At 39.4% G+C, this 21388-nt stretch overlaps 1 protein-coding gene across 37 annotated transcripts in view; it reads right to left on the reverse strand.

Moving 5' to 3' along the window:
- The window catches only part of RIMS2 (regulating synaptic membrane exocytosis 2), a 433807-nt gene that overhangs the window by 55262 nt on the left and 357157 nt on the right, over positions 1-21388 (reverse strand). For 22 of the 37 annotated variants that reach the window (XM_065752189.1, XM_065752177.1, XM_065752196.1 and 19 more), the window contains 2 exons: positions 13580-13752; positions 12360-12599 (listed from right to left, as the gene is read on the reverse strand). In XM_065752189.1, coding sequence (XP_065608261.1) covers positions 12360-12599; positions 13580-13752 — 413 coding nt within the window. The remainder of the gene's footprint in view (positions 1-12359; positions 12600-13579; positions 13753-21388) is intronic. The other 15 variants (XM_065752203.1, XM_065752202.1, XM_065752201.1 and 12 more) reach the window with 1 other exon arrangement.

Genomic DNA, 21388 nt, shown 5'->3' on the forward strand with positions numbered 1-21388 from the left:
AGCGCTATGCATTACAAAAATAGGCTCTTTGGCTTCTGTCTAAGGCCTTCTATATCACAAAGTCAAGTTTTGCTGTATACACCTGCCAGCAAATAGGCAGACTTCATTTAGTCAGTTTATTTCTTTAGACCAGCTAAGAAAGGGAAAGGGAAGATAATTCAAGTAAGAAAAAAAGAGATTTAAGTTTAGGACTGAGTGGATATTCCAAATACTCATATAAATGGCCAGTGCTGAAGTTCATTCATCAAACTCAATTTTTTCCATCCAAGTACAATTATAAAAATACTTTCTCTTATTATACTTTCTGAGTTTTTTCCTCCATAAATGTAGAAGGAGAGACATCTTTGTTATGCTCCCAGCTCACAAATGACCCCTGAAGAAAGCTATTGCATAGCAGTGGCTTTATTTTTTCAGTTCTTCTTTCTCAAAAACGCTTTGCTAAGTAAGTACTAGGAGAGTTCTGAAAAACTGCTTCATAGTAAATCTGCAGGGCTCATGAGGCAAGCCAGCTCCTTCATTCATAGTCTGAACTCTTTTTGGTCAATCAAGTCTTTACTCACTGATCATTGGTAAATGCTTGGTATCCTTACCAGTGAAGTTATCTATTTGGACTGCCTTTCAACTGTGCCAGAAATGGATTTTTCCTAAAAGAATAGGGTGTTGTATGTCAGGTTGCGTTCCTATCTGAGGTAACGAATCTGTCGAAGGGATGTCTTAGTTAATAACTCCTATAAACTGCTCTCTTAACAGGAAATAGAAATGACTCATCCCTGAAGTTTTCTTTCCACATACATATACACAGACACACACATCCAGTTAAACATATTCAACATTTTAAATTTATGAGAGGATATGAGACAAGGAATAGAGGTGCACTAAAAATAGTTTTCAAGATGTCTGATAAGGTATTCAACTTGAGAAGATCCTCTACAAGAAGAATATTCAGCCACATGGGGAAAAAAAGAAACTCACAAAATTAAATGAACAAACTAACTGTGCTAGGGCAGTCATGTGCATGATGGTGCAGTAATCCTTGTCATCCCAAACAAGGATTACTGCATCATCACATCACTCCAGCTGCAGGCAGTCCCTGGCCAAAAGCAACTAGAGAGCTGACAGCCAAGCCACTGCCTTTGGCTTGTGGAGACCTACCAGACAACCGGCGTACTGCAATGGCAAGGCTGACATGGGAACCTGCTTCCTGCACTGGCCTGAATTCAAGGAATCACTTGAGGACACTGAGAACCACTGACAGGTCTTTGTGTGGGTAGGCTAGACACTTGTTTTAGATGCTTCAGTTTTCCAATGAACAGAGAAAAATGTCCTCAAGTGGGACATGGGGTTAGGTGGGTTCTCTGGCCTTGAAAGACTGCAGACACACAGCTAACATGCATGCTTTCCAAAGCAGGCTTCTCTCAGGCATGCTGCTAGGAGGATACAGCTCCTGACCCATGCTGTCTGAGTTGTGCCTGCACTGCATCAGAGGCACATCACTACTGTGTCTGGCACAAAGCTGTGCCAAAGACAATGCAATTTACACAGTATGGGTGACCATGGAACAGTGCTTAAGACTATGCTCAGTCCTGTCCAGTTTATTGGCATGGACATAGTCTTGAACTCCTTGACCATACAGCAAATCTCAGATTGTTCTTAAATTCAAGTTTATATGGATTTCCTGAACACTTCTGAAGAAAAACTTTAAGCCAGTAAGAAGTTACTATTTGTACAGAGCCTTCTAGAAAATACAGTATTATGTTTTTTGATTTCTTGAAGGCAGGAATCTTTGGGATCCCTCTGTCAAAAAAACAATTGTTTTCAAAATAGGGAGTGCAATTTTCTCTAGACTCAGATTTGCTATAAAGGTTTTCCAGACTCCTACCATAGCAGGTAATCAGATACACCCATGTTTTTTTTTCCCATTTTGCAAGTATCTGTGCTGAACTAATGGAAGATTGAAAAACACTAGCAGAGAAAACTATCCCAAAATATAAATCCTGTGACCTGCTGCTTGGAAAGCTGACGCATAGCCATAAGGAACTGCTGCCCTAGGAAATTTTCAGACAAGGGAGGTAAAGAAACAGGTTTCACAAGATCTTTGGTTCAGTCTTGGTATTTTCTGCTTCAGACAATCCATTTCTTTGATACCTGATCAAGAAGGAACAGTTTATGAGGTTTCAGTTAAGATGAGAGATTTTGAGTGTGATAGGATCCTAAAATGAACACAATGGCACTCCCAAGTTACCGCAATAAAGAAACAATTGCAAAGTCCCAAAGGTTAAAGAACCTTGATAGGACTTTTGAAGGCATCCTCTGTTGTTCAATAGAACAGGCACTGCCAAAATACTTTCTGTACACTAAGCAATCCAGCAGGCAGCACTGACAAAAGCTGAACTAGGAAATTACAGTCCTTCTCTGTAAAAAATACACAAATGGCCAACAGATCCGAACCCAAAACAAAGAGAAAGAATATTTTCGATTTGGAAGCAAAGAAATGCCTCATGTATTTGCTTCTCAGTTAACATGTTTCTGACAATTTTTATATAACCTCTAAGAAAAATCCTCTCTTCAGACACCACATTCAAAAAATACTGGTCATATCCTCTTAGGCATCTCTTTCCACTGTCCCATTTTACTCTCCTAGACTTAAAAATGCTATTTTATCCATTCCAATGTATGACTGATAGATTAAAATTATTCGTAATCCTGACTTTTGTTGTTGTTGTTGTTATTTACATACTAAAAAAATACACTTTACTAAAGCAGTATTATTAAGCACAGGAACTTTTCATCTCTCCAGTATAGCAACACCATTCATTGCATTGGATATCATTAGTAGGATTTCTGAGGACTTTTGTTTTGTTTTCAGTTTTCATTACAGCTGAATTGAAAATGAAAATATTTCATCTTCTTGCTCATCCAAAAGTATATGAATCGGGAAACCAGACTTACACTGAAGTAATCTGGTAGATCTTGCAGGTATCTTATTTTTTTTTTCTAGTGGAAGGTCAGTACTATTACTGCCTACCTTTCACCTTAGTTTTCTGGCAATGATGCCTGAAGAAAATAAAGCATCTGCTAATGTAAAACTATACTTAGCCAAGTGAGGAGTACAGCCATGTACTGTGATGCCCTAGGGAAAGGATTTTAACAAGTGTGCAATTGCTGATAGAATTATTGTTTTATACACATCTCTTATGAGATTGGACAACCACTGAAGATTCCTGTTACAGATTTTTACAAGCAGGATAGGAATTTTAATGCCATTTTTAATAGAGCTCATTCCTCAGTTAAAGACATTCTCATTTCATTAATTTCCTGAAGAAATTTAACAAAAACAGAATTATGGGGACAGCTGTGATGCAGAAAATAATATTTCCATGGGAACAATGCTTCTAGCCAATGCACGTCAATTCACATCAAATAAAAACACTACAGGTTTGCAATTATAATGACTGAGTCTCCTGAAGATCACTCGGTCCAAAATTATCCTATTAACTCATTTGTGATATAAATCTCTAATACCTACAGGACTGACTTAATAGGTTTATTTTATAGAAATTATAACAGGAAAATTTGTGGAAAACAATTTTGGAATGGAACTCTAATCGGACTTCTTTAATGTCTCGGGCTGAACGTGAAAAATATATCTTTTTTTGTGATCAATTAGTGAATAAAGCAGTGATTATTATACACTTTGTTATGTATAATTTCTAAGAAAACTTGTGTGCACTTCTGAAAATAAAAATAACTGCATTTTTATACAGAATAAAAGATCTATTCCATTATTAATCAGAAAAACCTCACTTGTGACAGTACACAGGTTGACTTGAATTGTATCTTCCCCATTCTGCTAGATATGAGGCGTGCCACTGCTTAGTTTTATAAATTATTAGATATATAACTTTTTCCATACTACGATTAGGATATCTCTCTGACAGAATAATCAGCCATTTTTAGATTTTTAGTACAATTTAGAAAAACTCATTTAAAGCAACTGTTATATTAAAAGTAAATTATAAGATAAAAAAAATCTAATTCAACTACTGCAGATAAGCTTTCAAGTTTTCATTTATAAAGTTATAAAAAAGCTTCAAAACTCCAGTAACAGTTGTGAATCTATGAAGGATCCCTTCCTTTGATACAGTGAACAAAACCCAGTCTTTAATATGTGTGAATTCCAAGAAAGAAATCTAGCTAAGGTGCAAGTCTTTCATTACTCAGCTGCCATTTTAGTTCAATACTCATTTGCAAATACAAGTAGTCCATATGAGCTGTGAAGGTTTAGTAATAAGGAAAGTAAACTTAAATAAAGACAGAATCAGTTGTTTCATATGAAGCAGATGAACAGACTTACCAAAATAAATCTGATAATGGGCAACCTGGTTTAACTGAGTGTCTTCTAGAGAAACACACCTTGCGTGAACTCAATCTAAAAGTTAAATGGCATGTGCTTATTTGAACATATTATTGAATGACAGTTTCCCAGCTGAGATAGAAAACAGATGGAACAGAGGGATTGTTCTCTTTTCACTATTAACAGTGCTTACTGTGTCATAAAATACAGCTCTGCCACAAACTTGTTTAAAACTACTTTTATTCCTCGAAGAACTGAAAAGTGGTCATTGAAATTAAAAACAAGCAGTGAATTGATAAACTAAACTTTAAATGCACTGTGTATGCATAATCCAAAATCAGAAAAATAATCAGCATAATCCAAAACCAGAAAAATAATTTAAAATCAAGTCTGAAAGGGGAAAAAAAATAAATTTCAAGGTAGAAATTCTCAAAGATACATAGAGATAAAAGACATCATGCACTACCTTGGAGGTAAGAGGATCATGATTTAGCATCCTTACTCACTAAACTGAAATAATCTATAAGGACAATTTTCTTATTGGAAAAACACTTTAACAGCTGGAAAACTTTGGAAAAAGTCATATAGTAACTGGTCTGGATGTGCTACTAAGAGTACATCAAGAGAAAATCACAGAACACACAGGGAAGAGAGAGATGTCCTGAAAAACCATTATTCAAATCAATGGCTGTAGGCAAACACAGATTTGACTAAAGCTGCCTCTGTACTTGGCTCATGGAAGGCAGGAAAGCTTTGATCAGCACTGTACAACCTGGCTATGCTTCACTCCTAGTCCCTTTGCACCATTCATGTGCATAGTGGGGGAAGTCTAAACAATAAAAAGCAGCTCTGACATTTCCTTCTTCCCCTGCAATTTCAGGTTGCTTGAGGACTCCAGAAAACAGGGTCAGAATAGACACTGCTAACATTTCTCAAATCTATAGCATCTCTCTGATTTGATCTTCTGGGACCGAGAGCTAAATGGACATGAGCAAGAGATCTGAAGCCATAATTGCTTCAGCCAAAGAGACATTATCTGGGACACGATGATCTTGCCTGCCTGACTTCTGTCACTTTGACAAAATGACTTTGAGTCACTTTGGGCCTCTGGGGAAAATTAGAAAGCCATACAGAAAACTTAAGAGCATCAGAAAAAGAAAAGATTGTGAGGAAACTTGGCATGCATCTTTCTGAGCCCAGGTCTGCAAATGTTTCCTGACCTGTAGAGCACAGGCCCATGGCCAGAGCTCCTTGCTGAGGAAGTAGGCACACTTACATGCCATGTATGTTTGGAACAAATGTTTGTTTAGGTAGCACTTTATGGACTTTATAGGCTGTATATGACTATTATGCAGGTATGGTGATAGTACTAAACCAAAATGTTCAGATGTTTAGTCAAGCAACCTAAACATCAGATAGACAAGCAATGGCAAACCACTGCCTCATCATGTTATCCTGGGTATTAAGCAATAGTAACATCAGCACTGGGCTGATGAACTTTTGTTCATTTGTAAAATATCACTTGTGGGATAAGTTTAGCAATGTGTTTCAATGGTACTGTCACAAAGGCAGTATTTTAGAAGTACCTTTATGAAGCTACACAAACAAGGGTCATACTTTACTAAGTTAATATTATTATTGTTAATAATGAGTACTTCCAAATTCATTATTTTATTAATTCCCAGTGGATAAAACTAAATCTAACATCTGTAGAAGACTCTGCACATATTTTGTACCTTCTCCAGGAAACCAGTAGGTCTCTAAGGGTTTGATAGATAGTGATGACTAATTCAGAAACATTGCTAGATTTCTTAAATCATGTATATTCTACTCTCAGTATAAATGTCACAAAAAATATATGAACTAATACAACTCCTTTATGAACCATTGATATTTTGTGCCCTTTTCAATAATATTTCTAAAGAAGTCAGAGCTAATTTTCTACTGTATGTCATCTGTCAAAGTTCAAAATATGAAACAGCCAAATTATTGTGTGCACTGCTACAGACACAGTTGTGTATGGATTCTTATTTTTTGAATTTAGAATACTAAAACAATTTTAAAATTTTACACCAAAAAACAGTGGGTTTGGATCCTTACTTCAAATAGAGTAACAATTTGTCATTAACTGCTAACAAACTCTATACAGCTCTATAATTCTAATCTTACTTGGAAAAAAAAAAGGGGGTACTTTGATTTCAGAGACACAAACTAGCTATATTTAAACAGCTATCCAGTTATCTGATGAGAAGTATACAGAACAGTTATGTTAGAGGAACACGAATTTTAAGTTGGTGCTTTTTATTTCAGGCCTCTGCCCATCATATGTGCCCCAGCCTCTCAGTTGGAAGAGACCCACAAGGGGGGTCTTCTGGCTCCACAAAAGACCACTCAAAAATCAGACCAAATATCTGAGAGCTTCATCCAGACACTTCTAGAACACTGGCAGCTCAGTGCCATGACCACTGTGCAGCCTGTTCCAGTGCCTGATCGTCTTCTGATATCCAACTTAAGCCTCCCTTGATGTTGTATGGCAGCTTGGCAGGTGGCAAGAACACTTTCTGTGATCATTAAGAAACACCTTGGGCTGAGAGTTACAGCAAAGCCAAGAAGTTCCCCTCCTCCCATGCCAGGATCAGGGCTGGTTTTACAACAGGAAAGGCTGGGGGCAGGCTGGTGGTCCCATACCTCATTCTGAGTGCAGCCCCATCTGGCAGGGCCCAATCTCACTGCACCTGGGAGGAAGCACGCTTCTGACCGCAGCCTTTCCTCATGTAACTAGGCCATAGCCTGGGCTTTACTACCTTGCAGACACTGCTTTGTGCTTCAAGAAGGGTCTGGCCTACTACAAGGGTATGGTTAGCTGATCAGTGCAAGCACAGATCATTTTTTTCTAGGAAACCATTGCTAGATCTATTGGGCACAGACTGCACGCACTGCAACTTTGATGAAGGATGTATTTTGCAGTTTGGAAAGTGTCTCAGGCTACAGCTTTCACAACCATTACAAGCATGTGGCCTACTTGGCAAGAAAGTTTGGGCACAATTAACACCTTTCATCCATCAGTTTAGTTATTTGGGCACAATTAACTTCCTTCATCCATCAGTGTAGTTGGAACAATCACTATAATTTTTATGAAACAGCTTTAAGAAATCAAACAACACAAGCACATTGAAAACAGATTTTTTAAGCCTGTTGGCTTTTGCACAATTTTTGATATTTTTTATCACAGTACAGTTTTTCAGTGTTACAAGCTTCCACCTCTACAGAGGAGCTAGCACAGACTGCAAAACACTGCATTTAACTGATAATAGCTGCAATCACAGTAGAAGCCACATGAAAACTGAAATATAAAGATTACAATACAATGAAAAACCAAGGAACAAATACTCATCAGGCAACAGTTTCAAAACCTACTTAATTAAATTCTTTGAAGATTTTTTTTTGACTGAATGGCAGAAAAGATACTAGAAATTGAATTTGAGATGAATCTTTACATCCCACATAGAAAAGGGCAGAGGGAGCATGAAGAACTATTAGGAAGAAGTTTTTTGTTTGAACAAAGCCATTACTTAGAACTACATGATGCACTGTTTCTTGTATCTTTGAATAATTCTGCAAAATTACAATCCATCTGATTTTCTCCACTATAAATCTTCATTCTTTACTTCTGTCACCTTCCTATCTATTGTCTCTACTTCTTTGACTATCCTTTAGGATTCACTTCTCTTCTCTGCACAGGATCTCACTGATATCTTTCAAAACATAGCAAACACTTATCTGCTTCTGTTCTGTCTCTGCATTTTCCTCTTTAGGCTAATTTCTATTCCTTTGCCCTTGCCAATAAATTTCTCATTACTTTACTTAACTTCACCTCTAGTCATGTAGTTACAAAATCAAAGGGTGGTTGACACGGCTTCTGGACACCCCCAAGGAGGAGATCCCACAGCCTCTGGGCAACCTGTGCCACTGCTCTGGCACCGCACAGCACAGCAGTGCTGCCTGGTGCTCAGAGGAGCCCCTGTGCTCCAGTTGGTGCCCACTGCCAATGAGCACCACTGAAAGAAGCCTGGCTGTGTCATCCTAGCACCCTTCCTTCACGTATAGGCATTGATAATGTACCCCCTGGCTTTTTCACCATATATATATCTTTCAGCACTGTCATTTCCCCCAGATTGTATAAATATGCTTTAACATATCCCTTTAGAAAGTAGATACCTCTAGTCTTGCTCTCATCAGCTCTGCAGTGCAGACAGATCTCCTTTCTCCTTTTCACCCCTGAGTTAATTGAAAGAATAAATATTAACATTGTTTAAAATAAATCTGTTTAGCTCCTGTTTTCCATTCCCATTTCAAACACATTCTAAACAACAAAAATGGGCTCGTGTTCAGTTGAAACTGCTCCTGGCAAGGCCTTTAATGACATCCTAAGACTTCAAAACTATACTGGTCTCTTCTTTGCTTAGCTAAAATTTACCATATTCTGAGAATTAAGAAGTTATCCTCCCTTACTTTCCTTAACACATTATGTCTCAAATGTCTCAAATTTGCCCTCTCTTTAATCGTTCACTTAACATCTGCTTGAGTAGATGTAAACTTTCTGCCCAGCCAGATGACTGTGATGGCCCCACAGGGCTGTATTACTGTCCCCTATTGTCGCTGTCCCTAAATCAACATCTGCTTATCAGCAGTACATCAAAATATTCCTTCTGCAATTAAAACTGCCTACCTTCTCCCCTGCCTTTTTCTGCCTGCACTACCATCTCTTTGTCTAGTACCTCCCCATGAATCACTATTCTCAACTCAGTAAATTCAGTATTTCCGTCCAAGACCTCTCTGCTCCTTCTCCCAGTCACATGAACAGTGCATGTCAGTCAGACCTGCTCTTTGGGCAGCACTTGAATACTAATTTCATATTAGGTCCACATTTTTGTGACTTGCAGATTCTTACAATTTCACATCTCTATCCTTTCTGTCCATCCACATATTGTATCCACTCACATATTTCATATGCCAGTTATTGATGTGCTTTTTTCCAGTCCTGGCAATTTACCTAACCTAACTCTTCAAGTATACTGTAGGAAAGGTAAGTTTCATAGTTTTTCAGTTTGGCTGTGCCACCCTTTCCAGTGCATCAGTACAAAGGCACACTTTTCTTTATCCAGCTGCACAGACATTGTTTTTATTTTCTAGTATTTAACAGTTGCTCCTTATCTTGCTGCTGATCATCCACTTGTGATATTTTTAGTAATGTTTTTTTCCTCAGTGCCTCAAATGCTTGAAAAGAGCTCTCCAGAAGAATTCACAAAGCCCACTTACTTCCTTTCTTCAAATTTCCCCTAAGAGCTCCCTGTTGCCAAGATGTCCCCAGCCCTGTACTGTGACTATCTCCTGTCTCGTGGAACAGCTCCTAATTCTCCTGTGGTCTCCTTTTCTGTGCTCATCTTATGATTTTGACTCCTGTGCTTGGAACAGAGCCCGAATCTTCATTCTGAACTTGAACACAGAATTACTTATTCTGTATTTGTAGCACAGTGAAATCCTGTTCTGTGACTACACTTGTGCACTGATAGGAGAAAAGATAACTATTGTGGATTGATATTCAGAAAACAGTTAAGGAAGGTCAAGATTTAAGATGTTCTTAAGCAGATTTCCTGCAATAAAAATTCTGACACAATAGATCTAGTAGGGCTCTTTTTGTTCCTGATATCATCAGGGAGTTGGAATAATAATTTCACATAACAGTACATATGGAGTCTTCAAAAGCTGCAACGAAGAAGCTTGATCCATGCTTTCTGTTTACTAGCTTGCATTGCCAAGAAAGAAAACAGTTATGATCTCTCTATATATCAACCGTATGCCAATTTGTAGTTCTAAGAGGTTTAGTGAAAGCAAAATCTGACTGCATCTATTGCTGCCAAAAAGATTGACTGACTTTTTGTACTGCAGTGCTTTAAGAGCTAATGCAGTTTATTGCACTGAATGACTCTGAAACAGGCAAGGGATGCAGTCATGATGGATAACTGTCTTCATGGTCATTTAAGTTACTTTGAACCCACCTATGATCTCAGCAGACTGAAAGCCATTAGCGTGACTATTAGCATTACTCACAAAATGTGTAAGCATGGTGACTTTGAAACACAATATTGAGGCATAATATATCTTTAAAGAACTCACTTTTCATGATGGAGTGATTGAGAGCAGCCTCTTTGTCTCCCAATTCCCCTCTACAGCTTTCTTTGGTGCCCAAGATCTTAGGATCTAGGATTCTCTACTGTTCTTTGCTGGATAAGATGTCTGCTTCAGTTCTGTTGGGTGCTGAAAATACCTATTGATATGGTTAATTACTAAATGATTCTTTGTTGACTGTTTAATACTAGTGTTGAGCTTTTCAGAAAACTGAAGTTGCTCTGAGCAGCTGCAGAGATGTTTTGTTTCATATCAAAGAGGGATCCTGACTTCCCTGCCTTCCTGAAGGCTGAGAGCAGCCACCAAGCAAAGGAATGAGCTGGCATGGGGAAAAAGAAATTCCTTCTCAAAGAAGACTTTATTTTCTGTGAGGGGCAGCGTTTTTGGCTGATGAGTAACCTGAATGAAAGTTGAAAACTAATAAAAGAGACCTGCTTTCTAAAAGGTAGAACTTTGTAATTCCAATAAACTGGAAGCTTAATGAGATTCAGGAGAGAAAAAGATCCTTAAAGCATTCTTTCCCACACTACCAAAAGATTTGCTTAGCAGTCCCTGGAGCAAGCATTCCAAGACAGTCTTAAAGACAGTTGTTTCTAAACAGATGTTTTTGCTGAGATCTAAAAAGGTGTTCAAAGGAGTGAAGGAATGATGGCAATATATACAATAATTAGTGGCAATATTGCCCCATACCACCCCAGATTGAACACTACAGGTTTTGATTCTGTTTTTATGACCTTTGCTTCATTCTACCACCTTTGATTCATTCATCTCTACTTAGAAGAATCTAACAGAACACTTTATGTGAGAAATTATTTGTTTGAAATAAAAGAAGTTAAGTCTGTGTGTGTGTCTGCATGTGTGTGTATGTTCAGGCATGTATATGTGGATGTATGTAGCAGGGGCAGTGGAATGCAGCAGTGCTTTAACATATATTAGACCAGTTTGACAAGCTTAAGCTGTCTATTGGCAGTGAAGCATTTGCTGGTAAAATAATGTTTTTCCTGAGATTTTCTGATGTGTATCAGCAAAACTCAGACTCATTTTTTTACTAATGAAGAGGGAAAGAACACTGTATTTCACATAATACAAATTACAAGGATTTTGCAATATGAAATGTCACTGATTTGCATTAGAAGTCACGGTTCAAAGTAATTGTGGTAAACTGTGTAAATCTAGAATGCCATCTGATAAAATGAGAGCCAATTGTGCTGAAATACTTCTGGATACAATACAGTAGCAGAGCTGCATGACCCCTCCACAATGCAGCAGCCCACGACAGCTATTCTCATAGAGTGGAAGAAAAGGAAAAACTCTGCTTATCCACGTCGATTGTCGATCAATATGCGCATTTATCAGCCCACATGAAAAGGATTACAAAAAAAACTCAAATTATTTTCTTTACTACTGCTACAAAAAAGGTAAAGATGGTTTTGATATTGTTAACAACAAAAGATTTTTCCATGAACAATACTTCAAGCAGTAATATAAAGAGGCATCTTACAATTTCTATTGTTTATGATAGTCAAATTCAAACTCTATTCTAAAACAATTTAAAAAATAATATGCTCTAGTTGCATACAAAATGATGCACTGAGTTAGTGTGCTCCATCATTTGGTATGCAGAACAAGTTCACTGAAGCTGAGAGTGAAACTTGTTTCAACATGAAATCATCACAGCTGAAAGCAAAAGAAGCTGCAGAAATAATAGACAATAAACTAAAGGAAGGAAAGTAAGAAAAAAAAAAGGAAGGCAGGGAGGGTTCAGGTACAGCAGGAAGACTAGGTCAGTAGATCTTCAGAAACAGAAATGTTTTACCTGTCATCCTCTTTCCCTTCCTCAGCTTGGTCCTCTTGAGCTTTTTCATCTTGCCCTGAGCCCTTGGTTTCTTCCTTATCACAGTTCTCTGCCACCTCTTGCCCTTCCCCTTTTTCATCATTTTCTTGCTCCTTTGCCTTTTCCTCCTCCTCCTCTTTTTCCTCCTCCTCAGGAAATATTTCATCTTGTTCATTCCCTTCCAACCCTCCCTCTTTTTTTTCCTCTATATTCCTTGTCCTTCTGAAGTCAACAAAAAAACCCGAGCAAGGCATGCAAAAGGAAAAAAGAAAAGAATAAAATAAAGTTAGGGCCACAGGGAAGAGCATGCATGGACTCAAAAGAAAGGAAACATAGAAGGAATGAAAAAGAAGTTGAAAGGTGGAGGTAGCCACAGGTAAGTTATGCTGGCTAATCCTCCAGCCAGCACCAGAGAAGATTTACACTGGGATGTTTTCTTAGGACAGCCTCTAAGGCCCTCTTAGAATAAAAGTTGAACGACAATACATCTTTTCTATAAGGGAACACATAACCATAGGACAGAAACAATACTCTATATTCCCATACACACTGATGTTGAAACAATCTTATCAGATGCATCGTTTCTCTCCAGAGGACAAATCTTTGACATTGAATCTTGCTGACAGATGTGAGTGGGTTACACCTGCTAAGAAAAATGATCTTTCATTCCTTCTGCAGTCAAAGCTCCACTGACAGTGCACAGGGGGCACGCAAAGGAGATGTTTTGCTCACTGACATGCTGAGAGCACCTCACTGAAGACTGAGTGGAGGTATGCCTACAGGTGACCTGGCCAGGGTCTGCAGAGCATTAACACAGACTTCGATAGCAGTTAGCAGCTCTGCTTTAAGAAGTGCATTAACCTGCCTCTGGCATTGTCAGTCATTTGATGTTAAGCTGCCTTTTCAGATATCCTGACTATTTTAAAAAACTGTTATCGGGAAGTGCAAATCTAAGAGTGTCTAATGCCTGCTGATAGCATACATTGGTTCCTACAACATATGCTATCATAACTCATAAAGACAGAACTTTCCTAAAAACAAATTCCATCATGAATTCAAAAAGCATGAGATGAAAAGGACATTTAAAGCGGTATTCTGCATATTTTCTGCCAACTCCAACTTCCACCTTCAATCACAAATATTTGAAGCAGTCAGTTGCTGAAACCCCCTAGCTCTGGCTGCCCCACACTCCCTGTGCTCACCTTATTTTCTTGTTTCCCCGGGGCCGCTCTGACTGGACAGACATGTAGCTCGTGCTGCTGAAACGAGAAGCGCTGCTCGTCCGAGACACTGCCGAAACATCGCTGACATCGCTGTCTGAGGACTTATTGGAAATGTTGTCTGAGCCTCGCTGAGCATCCCGCCCTGACCGATACTGCAAGAGGAAAGGGACAGAGGTGTTGTCAGTGGCATTTCCACACATCAGCTATGGCGATGGTCTCTGATGGTATCTAAACTGCTTGTCACCACACTACCCGATTCTTTAAAGTGAAGTTTTTAACTAGCAGAGAATACAAAACATGTCTTGGCTCATATTAATTTTATTCTGCTTTGATATCCAATTCAAGCGATTAGCTCTGCGGTTTCATCCATACGTCAACTTGTACAAACATCCAGCTCTCCAAGGGTTTGACCAACCTGAGCAAAGACGCCTGCCCCATCCCAGTGCTCTCACCACAGCTGTTTCACCAGTGCACAACAGCACAGCGGGGACTCACAGACACACCCGCGGCTGCTGGGCTCATGAAAGATTGACCAGGAAGCAGATGCGCTTCACACTGCCTGCAAAAAGTGTGTCTCTTTTGGGGCCTAGCCTATTTACAAGAACTTCTGTTGACAAATGATAGCACTTTTCTTTTTTTATAAGAATAGATGAGATTAGCCAAGTAAAAGACATCATGATGTAGGTATGCAAGCAAACAAAACCCACGGCCTTCTGCATTGCAGGGCTGGGAAGTCCAAGCGGATGTGAGACCAAAGGGATGAGACTAGAGGACTAGAGATTATCTGCACTGATAATGTACAGATGCCTCAAACCTGGCAGTAATATTCTCGCTTGAGTCAGTATGCTCTCACCACAAAACCAGCTGGTGACTGTCCATCAGTAGAAGGCCTATGAACTATTAAGCTGAGCTCTGTAGAGGTATTCGAGTTTGATTTGACCAAAATATGGGTAATTGTTCTTGATAGTTAGCTCTAAAGAAACGCTAAGTATGTGCTACTCTGCACTGCACCTGGTGCATATAGAACAAATAACAGGTTTCTCCTCCTCTTCATGAGCAGACATTTCTGCACACACAGCAATGCAGTGGGTTACTATTAATAATCTTTTCAGAAAAATACTTCTGTGAGACAAACTGTCAATGACCACCAGGCTGACATCGAATGAGGACAGTATGAAAACATGTGCAGAACAACGTGGGCAGGATTTAAAGAAAAAATGGGAGAAAAAACCTGCATAATTTATCAGTGTCTCGTTGAACTCTTGGGGAGTAGCAGTGTTGGGCTCAGATCCTTTTTATAGTTTTAGAAAAACTGTTCTTTGTGCAGTCCACAGATCATTTGCTTCTGGTTACAAGTGATAAGAAACACTGGGAAAATAATCTGAAAGACTGTAGCATTTCAGATTATTCAGATTATAAATGGATATTGCATTTGGAAATAATGAGTTAACTTGCCTCTTTTAAGACAGATCAATGAACCAAAGACAAGGAAAAATGCTTGAGCAGGTTACACTGCACTCCTACTGCGGCAATGACCAAACACAACTCGGGCTGTACATCCACCTAAAATGGTTGCCAATATTACAGCTGTCTCCCTGACCCATCCTGATTTCCAGTACTTGTGTTCATTCACAGACCTCTCACCTCTTTCCTTTTCAGCGCTGAAGTGTGAGAGTGCATTCACAGTGGATCTCTGTGATCACATCATTTAAATGGTGCAACATTTACTGAATTTTTTTTATGCTGTTAATATTTTTGCTTCGTGAAGATGGTATACATTTTTACTGATTTGGGAACATAAAAACATTGATTTAACAACTGTTCTGAACATGGAAGAATGTTAAATCAGAAGTTGCAGTAATACTTTTCAAAGAGCAACTGATCAATTTTTTGGAAAAGACAAAACACAATGCCTGGTGGAAGGTGTCTGTACTCATAAAAAAATCTATAATCATAAAAACATCCCAAGGTACAAAGGATCCATGAGTTGAACCAGTCCAACTCCTGGCTCCACACAGAACCACCCAAAATTCAGACTCTGTGTCTGAGAGTGCTGTCCTAACACTCCTTGAAATAGGGCAGCTTGGAGCTGTGTCTATCACCCTCTGATGAAGAACCTGTTCCTAATACCCCCCCACCAGTGGGAACCAATGGGGTCACCTCAGCCTCACTGTGGCTAGTGACCCCGTGTGCCACACCATTAGCACTACAATTCTGATGCGGCTGTCCTTTGAGGAAATGAGTGTGGTATCAGATGGAAATTGTTAATGGAATTGTTAATTGCATCCCAATTAAGGGAAAGATAAATTACTTGTGGTCACCACAGAATAACAGGTCTCGACGTGCAGATCCCATGCTAAGCTTGCCACACAGTCAGTGGGAATGAGCCTTTCTGAATTAAATACATACAAGCAACACAAAGCCACAAATGGTATCAGCACTCACTGCACAGAGCCATTCTGCAGCACGCTCACAGGTTCTAAGACCTATTTTTGTTTTGTCTACTCCATTTCCACAACTGGAAAAATAATTTTCCAGTTCTTAAAAAAATAGATATTTATAAAGAAAAAAAAAAGTACTGTACATAACAAATCAGACATTTTCATAAATAAAACAATCGAATTGCATATTTTTTCTTAAAGAAGCTAGCACAGTAGCAATAACCTAGTGACAGATATTTAAGAATTGCTATGGCAACAAAACCAAAAGAAATAAAAGGGAAAAAATGATTATCAGATCTCTACCATGTCTCATTGTTCTCTGTTGTATGTAAGAGTGTCTCCCATAAAGTATTTTAGTTTGGTTCAGAGGGCACAGAGACATTATTTGGCCCTTATCATTTCTGGATGTTTTAGATCTGAAATTTTGAAATCTACTTCATCTTCTTATACTCATGTCTTAATATAAAATATTTATTTTTGAAAGCCCTGTGAAACATTCGCACATTCTCTTAGTTAGTCTCACTGCTGTTAATTGTCTGCCACAGCAAAATCTAGAAAAATAAACTGAATTGCATACCTTGCCAGATACCTCAGTAAAAAAAAACAAATCTCCCCAACCCATCCATCAACTCTATGTCAAATTGTTTTGCTGGTTTCTAACCCCAAAAGTGTACTTCTGACCTGATCTAGATAAAAAAACAGATTATAATTTTAAGTATACTGCACATTAGAGTTTCAGTACCTGTAGCACAAAAGGCAAAAGGAAACACTGCTTGTTGGATAGAAGCCATTATGGTATTTTAATTTTACATTTGTTTCTGAAACTGCAATTCAACATAAGGAGGTTTCCAAAGCGCTGCTCTGCTCCTGCCTCAAAAGTAAAATGGCATTTATGTTGTGTGGATATTGATTTTTATGAGCCGTCCATTTCATTGACTGTAAAATGCAACTTTTTTTGCACAATTTTACACAATTCTGTCTTCAGTTATTGTGTGGCTGAAGTTGCCCAAAGGCATTGCAACTTCAGACATTTCATACATTTCCTTGGTTTCATTCCACTGAGTTTCAACTTATTTGTTTATGCTAAATGTCACCTACTGTACGACACCAACTGTTAGACTGCAAAGGTCATTCATTATTAACCAAGTGCCATCCACTCACTGCATGGGAGACACAGCTTACGTCCTCTCCTGCTGCCCTGCTTTCCCAGTGTCTCACTGCAGCAGCCAGCAGGTTGGAAACACACAGAGCCACTGCTGTCCCCATAGAATCACAGAATCATTATGGTTAGAAAAGACTGCTGAGATCACCTAGTCCAACTGTCAACTCATGACCACTACTGCCCACTAACCCATGTCCTCGTGGCTAGCTGCTATCTGCAACAGGATACAGGCTGGATCCTCAGACACAACAACTGCTAAGAAAGACATGCTAACAAAGGCATGGGGACAACAAGGGAACTTCATGTGCTCCCCTCTCTGTGGACTATCAGGAGGGCTGCTCTGTAGGGACACACACCTGCCTACTGTGTAAGACAATTAAACACGTTTCTTTCATTATTATTATTGCTATTATTATTATTTTAACAACAGCTATTGCAGGGGAAAGATTATGTCCTGAATTTTCCCCTTGCTGGAAACGTATGTCTATCTTATTTCAATTGAGAGTCACATAATGCAGCCCAGATGCCAGACTTTATGACCCATAGTGCAGTAGCACTTCCCTGCTTCTTGTAGATGTTTCAGTAGTGGGCAGTATGCTGTAAGCAAAGGGCTTGATGAAAACTTACTCTTGCATTTTTAATAGTAAGATGATTTTGTCTTATTTTGTTGTGTTGAAGAAAAGAATAAACTTCACGGTTACAGAATCTAGGAAACAAGTTTGACAGTTACTTAAAATCCTTTCCTCTGCAGTAATAAAATCATCAGTTGGAGCAGTAACAAAGAGACGTGTTTGGTGTTTGTGCCAATGTTCTGTGACTGCAATGGACTATTTTCCTGCAGTGATTAATTCATGATTGTTAACGTTGAGAAACAAATACCTGTTCTGCCTCCTAAAGCCATGGCCCCTGTGGGGCTCCCAGCCTCTTGCTCTGTGGCTGCAGGTCACATCGAGCTACAACTGTTCTCACAGTCTTTCTTGAAAGCTGCTCTGGGATTTCTAATTCAAAGGGAGTTTGAAAGTTTCCCATTACTTTAATCTATTGTTACCAGTCTTCCATTCTGGACTATATACTCATGCAGTTTCCAGGCAATTGAAACTGTTGGTCATTTCCAAAAATCTTTCTATTTTATACTTATTTTTATTTTTATTTTTATTTTAAATAGGGTACTCATCAGCTTTTATTTGCTAGCACTTACATAGGAACATACAAAACTGCTCAATGCTTCTACTGATCAAAATGTTGGGAAGACGTTTCAGACAATTGCCCATTGTGCTACAAGAAATGAAAGAACCACTCTGGATTGCTTCAATAGCTCTTTGTCTTGACGACAAAAGCTTTTGTGAAGCCAGAGCACTGCAACTGTGTGAAATGTTCCATAATTTTAACTGGAGCTACTGGTTCAAGCTCACAGCCTTGAAAGGCACTGCAAATTTTATTTACCATACATCATTTGAAGGAATGCTATTAGGTCATTTTAAAACCCTTTGCTGGTCGCTGTTCAATGAAGCATGCCATGTAAAATAAAATGGAACACTCACTTATAAATTTAACAGTATGTTTATATACAGTAAAAGATTCTAAGAAATTTTTGCAAAATGCAGGATACAAATGAGTATGTAGCATGAACATGTATTTCTCTGTATCTGGCACACACTTACACACAAGTCAAGGCCAGCAGTGCTCACACCTGATGGTGTTGCCAGGCTTTGGGAAGCAGGCAGTATGCAGCCTCCACCAACCCCACTGGAGCTGTGCTGTATGTGGCAGTGCTTGTGAACTGATCTAGGATTGTAATTCCTGCACTGCTATGATATTAGGTATATAGTAAGCTCAGCAGTTTTCTTGGGCTCCACTGTAAGGAGCTGCAACCAGTTCTAGCTCAGATCCATTCCTGACTGCTTCCTTGCCTGGGAGCTCAGCCTTCCTTCCCTCTTTTTATTCTTAATTCTTGGATCCTGCTCTCCCAGCCCTACATTTCTGGCACTGTTCCACACCTTCCTCCCCTTCAGCCAGTTCTTGCCTTGTATTAGGGTCCCTTTGGTCCCTTGGCTCTGGCCCAGCTGTGTCTCTTCACATTCTCACCTTGCAGTACCATAAAAGAGCCACAGATGGTGTCATCATTCCTGAGCAGTATACTGTTGGTCTAGCAAGCCCAGTTGAATGTACCAGGAGTGCCCTAGGGAGGCACTGAGCTACAATGCTCCCATTCCTCGGCTAATATCATTGGGATTGAGTGCACCTTCACCAAGTTTGCAGATGACACCAAGCTGTGTGGTGCAAACAACATGACTGAAGGATGGGATGCCATCCAGAGAGACCCAGACAGGCTCAAGAAGCAGGCCCAGGAGAAGTTCATGAGGTTCAACAAATCCAGGAGCAAGGTCATCCAGGTACAGGATGGTCAAGGCAATCTCCACTATCAATATAAGATGGGGGATGTAAGGATGAAGTACAGCCCTGCTGAAAAGGATCTGGGGGTACTGGTGGATGGTAAGCTGAACATGAGCCAGCAGTGTGACCTCACAGCCCAGAATGCCAACCGTATCATGGGCTGCATCAAAAGAAGCATGGCCAGCAAGGTAAGGGAGGTGATCCTGCCCCTCTACTCTGCACTGGTGAAGCAGTACTGGAGTACTGCATCTAGATGTGGAGTCCTCAGGACAAGAGAGATATGGACCTGCTGGAGCATGTCCAGAGGAGGCCCACAAAAATGATCCAAGTGGAACACCTCTCCTATAAGGATAAGCTGAAAGAGCTGGGGTTGTTCATCCTGGAGAAGAGAAGACTCCAGGGAGAACCTGAGAGCGGTCTTCAGTATCTAAAGGGAGGCAAGGGAGGCAATAAGAAAGAAGGGGACAGACACTTTAGCAGGGTCTGTGGTGACAGGACAATCTATTGTTACCAGTCTTCCATTCTGGTCTATGCAGCCATAGAGTTTCTAGGCAATTGAAATTGTCATTCATTTCCACCAGTCTTTCTGTTCACTGAAAGGGAGTTGAACTAGATGACCTTTAACAGTTCCTTCCAACTCCAACAATTCTATGATCATTTTTTCTTCATTTTTCAGAACATTTCAGACTGCTTCTTTTAATCAAATGTCTCTTTGCAAAACTCACCTCTTAAACCAGCTTAATCTCTTTTCCACAGTAAGGCCAATAATTGCAATGCAGTAGTAAAAAGCCAATGTCTATATTTCTAGCTAACAAATGGAAAACTAATATTTCAAAAGATCTCATGACTCTCCCTTACTGATTTGGTGCCCTCTGTTTACTTATTTCACTAACCCATGCTTATTAGTACACTCTTAAAAAGGAGGTATTCAAGCCTATATACCTAAGAATCTAGAGAACCTGATTTCACTACAGGGGCTAAGCTATGTTGCAAACCACATACTTCTGAGTTGAGAGGTGAGCTGCTGCAGCAAAAAATGGGTAGCCTAGGTTGTATTAACTGGAGTATAACTGAAGTATAATCAATAGATCAAAGGGAATGTCATTTACACAGCACTCATGAGACCATGACTAGAACATTACATCTACTACTGAGATGCCATTTACAATGTATGGATAACTGTCTCATACTGCACCAGAGGAGGGTTAGATTGGACACTGGGGAGAATTACTTCAAGGAAAAGTTAATCAAGCATTGGAATGGGCTGCCCAGGAAAGTGGTGGAGTCCCTGTCCCAGAAGATGTGTGGATGTGGCACCAAGGGATATGCTTTTGTGATGCGACTCAGTAGGTAAGCCTTATGGATGGATATTTCTTCAGGTTCCCTCCAATCCAAGTGACTCTGTCATCCCAAGGGCCAAGGGGACTGTGGAGCTGAAGAACAAACTGCAAGGGCAGCAGTAACACAGAAACCACAGTGGATCACTAAGGAGAACTGAAAATCTAGATGGAGGTAATCTAGAAACAAGCCAAAAGTAAAAAAAAAATCCTGCGTCACATATTCTGACACATGGTGCATTTTTTAAAGAACGTCCTCAGTGTACAATATAAAATAAATACAGCAGAACAATTGAAAATGTTCTTGGATTACATCAAGGAGTACTTACATGACCTGCAAATGTTTTTAAATTTAAAGCACTAAGGCAAATCTTAAGAATTATTTGGGTCCTTCAGTGAGCTTGAGAATTAACTTGCCTACAAAACTTAAATGCTTTTCTGCCTTCAAAGATCT

This window comes from Cyrtonyx montezumae, unplaced genomic scaffold (assembly GCF_038088225.1).
Source record: "Cyrtonyx montezumae isolate F1298 unplaced genomic scaffold, pur_monq_1.0 scaffold_8, whole genome shotgun sequence".
NCBI classification, from domain to species: domain Eukaryota; kingdom Metazoa; phylum Chordata; class Aves; order Galliformes; family Odontophoridae; genus Cyrtonyx; species Cyrtonyx montezumae.